At 44.7% G+C, this 8581-nt stretch overlaps 1 protein-coding gene across 1 annotated transcript in view; it reads right to left on the bottom strand.

Annotated features, from left to right (window-relative positions):
- Positions 1 to 804: 804 nt before the first annotated feature.
- The window catches only part of UST (uronyl 2-sulfotransferase), a 461975-nt gene continuing 454198 nt past the window's right edge, over positions 805 to 8581 (bottom strand). Inside the window, exon 8 of the mRNA XM_030198046.1 lies at positions 805 to 3234. Within this exon, the coding sequence (XP_030053906.1) occupies positions 2951 to 3234 (284 nt within the window). The 3' untranslated portion in view covers positions 805 to 2950. The remainder of the gene's footprint in view (positions 3235 to 8581) is intronic.

The raw sequence follows: 8581 nt of genomic DNA, 5'->3' as shown, positions 1-8581 counted from the left end.
AAGAAAAGCTTTTAAAAGGTTACAGAAGTTCAAACATATAACTTTTTTTCAGACTGCTTATGGACCCATGACATGAACAACTGGCCATTCTCAACATTTTGCATCTGAGACTTTAGTCACCTTTTCCAGAGATGGTCACATATTTCGGGCCCTGTTTACTAAGGTGCACTACACAGTTAGTGCATGCTAACCTTTTGTGCACATGCTAAAAATGCTAACACACCTTAGTAAACAGAGCCCTTTATGTTTTTTTGACACAATTTTCATGTTTTTGGCAGAGGAGTAACCAGACTCAGTATTTTGGATGAACCCAGAGGTAACTTGGATGGGCCCTTCCATCCCCCCCCTCCCACCAGCCCAAATATCTTCCCAGCAGTGGCGTTCCTGGCCTGGATGGCACCTGGGGCGGAGCGCCGATGCGCCCCCCCCCCCCCGGGTGCAGTGTGCCCCCCGCTAGATGACTCCTCCCCCCCCCTCCGGCGAAATGACCCCCCCCGGGTGCACGCCGCTGGAGGGGGGTGCTGTGGCATGCGCCTGCTCCTCTGAGTTCGCTAAACTTCATTTGTTCGCTGCAGCTCCCTCTGCCCCGGAACAGGAAGTAACCTGTTCCGGGGCAGAGGGAGCTGCAGCGAACGAACGAAGTTTAGCGAACTCGGAGGAGCAGGCGCGCGCCGCAGCACCCCCGAGCGGCGTGCACCCGGGGCGGACCGCCCCCACCTTGGTATGCCACTGCTTCCCAGAGATATTTTTTAAAATATAGATTTTTTTCACCTACCCCACATCTCCCCTCCTCTTCTCCGTGGCGTCCCAGCATCTGTGTTTCTGTCTCTGAACTGCACCACCTCATATATCACCCAATGAGGAATCCTGCATATACAGAACTCCGTCCTTCCCTGGTGTACCATACAGGCATACTGGGCGCCTGCACCGATTCTTTTTCGCTGCTTGCACCGGCTTCCATCTGCCGCATGCCTATGTCCCACTCTCACTGATGTCCCTCTCTGTCTGACAGGACGCGGCAAATGGAAGCCTGCGGGGCTGGCGTGAGCAGCGAGAATGAATTGTTGTAGGCGCCAAAGATGCCGGTATGGTACACTGGGGAAGGATGGAGGTTCAAGTGCAGATGCCAGGATGCCATTGAGGAAAGAGGGGAGACAGGAGTGTGGTGCTGCTGCTGGGTGGACCTAAGCCACAAATGGGTGGGCCTGTGCCCACCCAGGCCCACCCATAGCTATGCCACTGGTTTTTGGTACTTTTTGCTATGAGTGAAATGTTTTCTTTTATCACAGTACAATTTCACGAAGGGTTAGATGTACTAAAAGGAGCTACCACATTACTGAGTGCTAACATATATTAATATGTGTTATCTACTACAGCCCCATTTAATGCAATGGGACCTTATTTCCTATTAGCGCATGTTAACAGCATTAGCATATTTTAGTAAATCTAGCCCCAAATGTGTTGTAATTTCATTGTTTGTATAATAAAGAATTTTCTTTTGATGTGATATTGCTCAATTTCTAGGGATATGCCACATCTTGGTTTTTAATTTCCATACCTATTGTTTGTTGTATTATTTTAAATCCTAAATCTTGTATCTACGGTCAGCACTGCAACTGTCACAGCGCATCATGAGGAAGTATGGCAAAAGCTAACACTGTTCAAAAGCCTTTCTCTAAAAGATGGGTCACATAACATCACTGAACTTCTTAACCACCATTTCTAGTGTGTAACATGGTGGATTTGTAACTGCAGAAGGATTAAACAGGGCTTCAGCTTTACCCCAAATTTTCAGGTACATTTTAGGTCAATCCTGTGGGGAATTTTATTTACATTTCAAAACATTCTGGGATTTGTGGTTTTTCTTATGCCAGTCCAGAAATACAGGACTATAAAAGCCCAGCATGCTATGAGCGGGAAGGTAACAAAAAAGATTGATTCAAAGTGTCCATTCTAGAAATATGGAATATGAGAATAGATAAAGCCTGCCCGGCCCATCTACTCTGCCCCATTTCTCTTTTTGTTACAACACTGTACTTCCTACTTGTTTTCTACCTTTACTCTTCATTTCCACACAAGTTGACTTTGAGTAATTTGGCAGCTCTGTATACAGGTTTACTTATTCTGATCTACGTCAACCCCAAAGGCTAAGCAAGTCTTGGTTTTGCTTCCTTACAGATTTATATTATGGATTTGCCATTGTATTGTCTTTAGAAAACAGGGCAACAAACCCATAAATACAACAGAAAAACCAGGACTGGGTCAGCCTGTCAGCAGTTGACCCAGGGCACAGAGCTACAAACTCATAAATACAACAGATGAAAAACCAGGCTTGGGTCAGCAGCATGTCAGCAGTTGACCTTGGACATCCTTACTTCTGCTTTTCCCCCTCTTCTTTTAAATATCATTAGGCTAGTACAATTGTATCGAAAAATGGAATGCAAACATAGTTAGAGATATTCATGAGATAAACTTCCTATTATGTATTAGAACGCATACACAATTTTTGTTTGTTTTCACACTGCTGTGAATGTTCCATGATGAGAAAGAACCTTGAAGTGTGTTCCAACATTCAGTATAGGAGCAGTACAGGACAGCAGGCCACTTCTTGTCCTCTTAAACAACGAGCTGCACATTTCCTTGTGTACAGATTTGTGTGTGTTGAAAAAAAAAAAACATCCTTTCTGGCACAAATCCAAGATCCAAAAGAGAGAACTCTTTCTTCTTTCTCTGAACTGTCCCATTGATGTTCAATTCTAGAAAAGATTGTTCGGAGCCAAACGAACAGAACATCAAATAAAACCCGAAAAAAACGGGTATCTCCCAATCAGCCCAACATGTGGGAATATTTCTTAATGCTACATTGCATTAACTCAAATTACTTAAGGACTTTTTTTTAATTAGAGAAAAAAGTACTTAAGAACAAAAGTTATTAGTGTAGTGCCAATGATCACCTTTTATAGATATCCTCTAGCCACTTTTCATCATTTTGCTCTTCATTGTCTTCGATTGGTTCTTCCGTTTCTAGGGGACTAGGGATCAAGAACTCTGGTCTTGGAAGTGGCTTGATGTTAGACTTCAGCCCAAATTTGCGCTTCAGCAGGTGGAATTGTTCCTTGATGTAATAGTAGAACTCATACTCATACTTCATACGATGGTAGAGCACCTGGATCACATTTGGGGAAGGGACTGTCTTCTTCACAGTCATAGTCAAGTTTCCAAGTTTTCTGTGGTCTGAAAACAAAAAACAAAAAGGTGTTGCCTCTTACTTTCAACAACAAGCACAATGAGCATTAAAGCAACTGGCTAAGTAGGGAAATGTCTGAATTCATACCAAACATGGGATAAAACAGAATGGTAAAGGCTAGATTTAATTAACAGCCACCAAAGTTAGGTGCCAGGATGATCCACACTAAGCTAGTATTTTGGGCCAGACTCTGTAAATGGCATCTAAAATCTAGATGCGTCCGATTAAAACACCTAGTACTATTCTATATAGCGTTCCTGAAGTTAGGCGCTGTGTACAGAATGGCGCATAGAACCGGGGAATGCACCTACATGTAGGTTTGGCCATTTACGCCACTGAAAACCTGGTGTAAATACCTGTGCCTAAATGAAGGCGCATTCCCTCAAACTTTATAACAATGCGCATAAATTTGAGTAACACCCCCGACACACCTTTTGCTGTTCAAGGCCCTAATCTGAAAGTTAGCCTAACTGAGGCTTCAGGGCCTACTCAGAGTGTCAGCCAAAGGCCTCTGGGAGAGAGTGCAAGCAGCTCTGACATTCTTCCCTTCCACCCTAATCTGATCCCTGGGAATGTCAGTGTAAGTAGACCAGATGGGGCACAGTTTGCATGTTTTAACACCTGTTCTCCCAAGCAATAAAAAAGACCAGAACCAGTGCTCATCAGAACAATAGAAAATACACCACTGTCTCCATAAACTGTGCCTTCACAGGAATTCACACCTCCTTGATAATCAGGAGACATAGGATCAAACAAACCAAATTATATCACAGACCCGGTGCTGAGAAAAATAATTCAGATATTTAAACCCAGAGAGAGGGACACAGAGAGACACACACAAGCATACACCACACACCTCATCATACCTGCAGAACTTCTTTCTCAGAAAGCCATTTCACACACTCCCCCCCCCCCCCCCACCCATCCCCGACAGAGACAGACACTCATTCACTGACAGACAGGCAGACCCTGTCACACATAGAAGCAGTGCTGTTATATCTTCTTGCCCTGCTGTAAGCCTATTTATATATAAAATACCTTTTTCCAAGCCACACCTGTGTGTTGTATTATTGTGCTACAAAACTCACTGCCCCTAAGAAGTGGACCCGGGACTAGAGAAAGGAACCCAGAACCAGACAAAAGCCAAAGCTGACATCTGACTTCTGGGGACCATAAAGGACAATGCCCACACTCCTCCCATGGCTGCACCCCCTTTTCAACTACCCACATTAGAATTTAGAATACACCTAAAAAGAAGTATGCGTAAATTCCAATTTTTGCCTATTGGTGATTTACTTATTTATTTGTTTTAAAGATTTATATGCCACCTAATTCCCTAGGTGGTTTCCAAAATAACATACATAATAACAATAAAATAGCAACTAACACACAGACAATCACAGTTCTTCATTTAGACTCTCAATACAAACTAAATTAAGCCAAACATTGTATTGTCAAAGTCTCAATAACACTTAGAGGGGGAGCCTCTAAGCAGAGCTAATCAGGGGGAGGAGGATCAGCTGGGGAATGGGTGGGGCGAGGAGCCCATGGAATGGAAGGGGGAAGAAGGGAGGCAAGAGGAGCCGATGGAGATTGCAGCTCTGGCAAGATCCAAAAGTAAAAGGTTCAGACAGCAGGTAACCGCTTGGTGCGGGGTCTTGGTAAACAAGGGAAGGCAGTGGCTATCATGGAGGAGCCAGAGAGCGACGGGGTCAAGTGGGAGGAAGCCAGGAGAAAGAGCTGGCCAGAGGAGGGAGGGAGGAAGGAGCTCTCTGCCTCTGAACTGCTGATGGGATTTCTAAACTGCTTGTTTGAACTGCCTGTTTGGAAGTGCTTGTTTTCTTTGAACTGCTTGTTATTCTTTGTGGAACGTTTTTTGCTTTTGGGATTACTTATTTTGAATTGCATCATTGGGACTGCTGAGATTCATGTCCTGTTGGTTTATGAACTGCATTTTTGAAGCTGTGGAGATTCCTGAACTGCTTTGCTTTTGGAACTGCATTATTAAAAACTACTTTTTCTAAACTGTTGGTTTTTGGGATTGCATTCTTGAAACCGCTGGGATAATTTCCCTGGCGGATATCTCGGGAGCTGTGCTGGAATAGTACCGCTGGCATACCTCAGGTCAGAGGGTACACCTGGAGGATTACAGGGAGTTGTACCTAAGTGGAATATCATATAGAAAACTTGGGTCGGAGGCCAGAGTTTTCCTGAGAGGAGCGGAGGGAACCTTCACAGTGTGCACACTACTAACCCACTGCTGGTCACTTGAGCGTGCAACACTTGAGGGTGCGTCAGATGAGCAACTATGACACTTGTGCGTGCGTCAGATGAGCAACTGTCACAGTTTTACGTACAATTGAGTGAGCCCCAAATTAGCAATTGTGGCAATTAAAGTTCTCTAGTCAATGTTCCTTGCTTTCATGGACAGTGGTTTTATATTTAACAGGGATATGCTAGTTAAATACATAAGTGGCTCTGGTTCTCACATCAGGCATTGAATGAAAGACTGTGCTTAAAGCCCGGTACCATGCTAAATTTTGGTTTTGCTGCTCTTTCAGGCTTGAGCAGAGGTACAGTTCTGGTGGCAGTAGGCCCAGCAAGGGAAAAGGAAGAACAGTGCAATGCTAGGCATGGGGTAGGATAGGGCAAGGCAAAGCAGAAGTTTTCAGTGTTGCCATGTGGGCACTGCTGTTCGAGTGCAGGATGTCAGACTCACAGAAACAGAAGCTTGCCCTTGCAGATCAGCAACGTGGCCGCTCCGGAGGAGGGGGACCCCCGCCAGCAAAGGTACCTGACAGCGGCGGCGGGGAAGGGTTGGCGGCGGCGGGAAGAGGGGGTCAAAAGGGTTGGCGCTGGGGGGGGGGGGCAAAGGTAGTGGTGGTGGCGGGGAGGTCAAAAATGGCAGAGGTGTTTTACAAATGGCAGGGGGGGTTGGCGGTGCCGAGAGGGGGATAAAATGTGCCCCCTCACCTCGGGCTCTGGACCCCCCTCCCGCCGGTCTGGCTATGCCCCTGTTTGTGCCTAACTTTGGGCATGAGCATTTATTCCTGCCAAAGGCTAGGGTAAATGCTGGTGCCAAACTGATGGCAGTTAGGCATATGCAAATTCAGGTATTATACAACATCATGCCTAATTTCTGAGAATACCCTTGATCCACCCCTGACCCTCCCACGGCCATGTCCCCTTTGGAGTTGCGTGCTATGAAATTTAAGCGCGCCTGTTATAAAATAGGGCAGATCTGTGCGTAACTCCTAATTACTGTACAGTCAATTAAGTGTTTGGAAATGCTAATAATTGATTGTTAGCACCTAAATTTCCAGAAAGCACTAAAAACAGAACTGTTCAGAAAAGCATACCCCACCAACCCAACATAAAAAACCTGGCTACCTGCGACAAAACGTAACCAAAGACCGTAATGGACATATCCTAACTCTTCCTCTCCCTCTCTAAGTTCCCCTCAATTGTATTTACCATACATGTACCTCATTCTACCACAATATCACCTTGTAATTGTTCATACCTTGTATTTGTTCAAACCGGAATCGGTTAACGCCGCTTACGGTACTATATAAGCCACACTGAGCCTGCAAAAAGGTGGGAAAATGTGGGATACAAATGTAACAAATAAATAAATAAATGACTAATTAGTTTACATGCGGATCTGGGAATCCTTGCCCAAATTTGGGCGACCTATACAGAATCTGGATGTAAATGGCTGGGACAAGGGCATGATTTGGAACTTCATTTGAGTGTCCTCCATTCTGCATCTGATCCACTTTTAAACTAAGGGTGGAGGTGGGGGGGGGGGGGCTGTTTTACTAAAGCGCAGTAAGTTTTTGGCAGTCATCACATTTTAATGGCAAAAAATGTGTTAAATGGAAAGGCTGTGCAGCAACTGTTGGGGCAAGGCCCAGCATGTCTCCTTCAGCAACAGAAAAGTTCTCTGCTGCGCACTCTGATTATTTGCAATTAGCAGGGATGTGCCCATGCTAACTGCTCAATTGACTGTGCTTGGTAAGTACTGTTGAAGGAACTGTATTGGCTCCCCAATCAGGCCTGTGTTTTGTTTAATTTGTGTTCATTGATTTACAGAATACTTTATGGTTTGCTTCCAAGTTACAGGAATCCACTGATTATACATTCTTTGTCAGGCAGGGCTCAATGCCTTTGTGAGCTGCAGATGCTCATTTTCCATCAGCAAAAGGAATTATATTTTATTTAATGTTTTATTTTCTTATCAAGCAGCCTTGTGCTGGGATTCTCTGCCCCTTGTTAAGTCTGAAGCCCAGTATATGAGGTGTAGGAAGAAACTGAAGACGTGTCTCTTTCAGAAACGTTTGAGTTAGTTTAGATAATATTTTCAGTTTTATTTTTATTGTCAATCCTAGAACATCTAGCTTTTTTTATCATACGCTACCCTGAACTATGTTTTGGAGAGTAGTGGAATTTAAGTGTCCCCTTCCCCCATTCTCTATTTCTGTCGACAACACGCTCATTCTTCCTGTCTCGTCTGCTCGCAACCTTGGGGTCATCTTCGACTCCTCCCTCTCCTCTGCCCATATTCAACAGATTGCTAAAACCTGTCATTTCTGCCTTTATAACATCGCCAGAATTCGCCCTTTCCTTTCTGAACACGCTATCAGAACCCTCATCCACACTCTCATCACCTCTCGCTTAGACTACTGCAACTTGCTTCTCTCAGGTCTTCCACTCAGCCATCTCTCTCTTCAATCTGTTCAAAACTCTGCCACACGACTAATATTTCGCCAAAGTCGTTATGCCTATATCAGCCCTCTCCTGAAATCACTTCATTGGCTCCCTATCCGTTTCCGTATACAATTCAAGCTCCTCTTGTTGACCTATAACTGCATTCACTCTGCAGCCCCTCATTACCTCTCCACCCTCATCTCTCCCTACACTCCTTCCCTAGAACTCCGTTCACTAGGCAAATCTCTCCTAATTCCACCCTTCTCCTCCATCGCTAACTCCAGACTCCGCTCCTTCTATCTCGCCGCACCTTATGCCTGGAATAGGCTTCCTGAGCCATTACGTCTAGCTCCATCCATGGCTGCCTTCAAATCCGGGCTAAAGGCCTACCTGTTTGATGCTGCTTTCGACTCATGACTTGTAACTTTTATCTTATCCTTATATGTCCTTCTGTCTGTCCTTCCTTTATCCTTTTTGGTCCTGTCTGTTTGTCCTGATTTAGATTGTAAGCTCTTTTGAGCAGGGACTGTCTTCTTCATGTTCAATTGTAAAGCGCTGCGTACGACTGGTAGAGCTATAGAAGTGATTTATAGTAATGATTTATAGTAGTAATTTCTCATTTCT

The sequence above is a fragment of the Microcaecilia unicolor genome, chromosome 3 (genome assembly GCF_901765095.1).
Source record: "Microcaecilia unicolor chromosome 3, aMicUni1.1, whole genome shotgun sequence".
Classification (NCBI taxonomy): Eukaryota; Metazoa; Chordata; class Amphibia; order Gymnophiona; family Siphonopidae; genus Microcaecilia; species Microcaecilia unicolor.
This window is presented reverse-complemented; position numbering and strand designations above follow the sequence as displayed.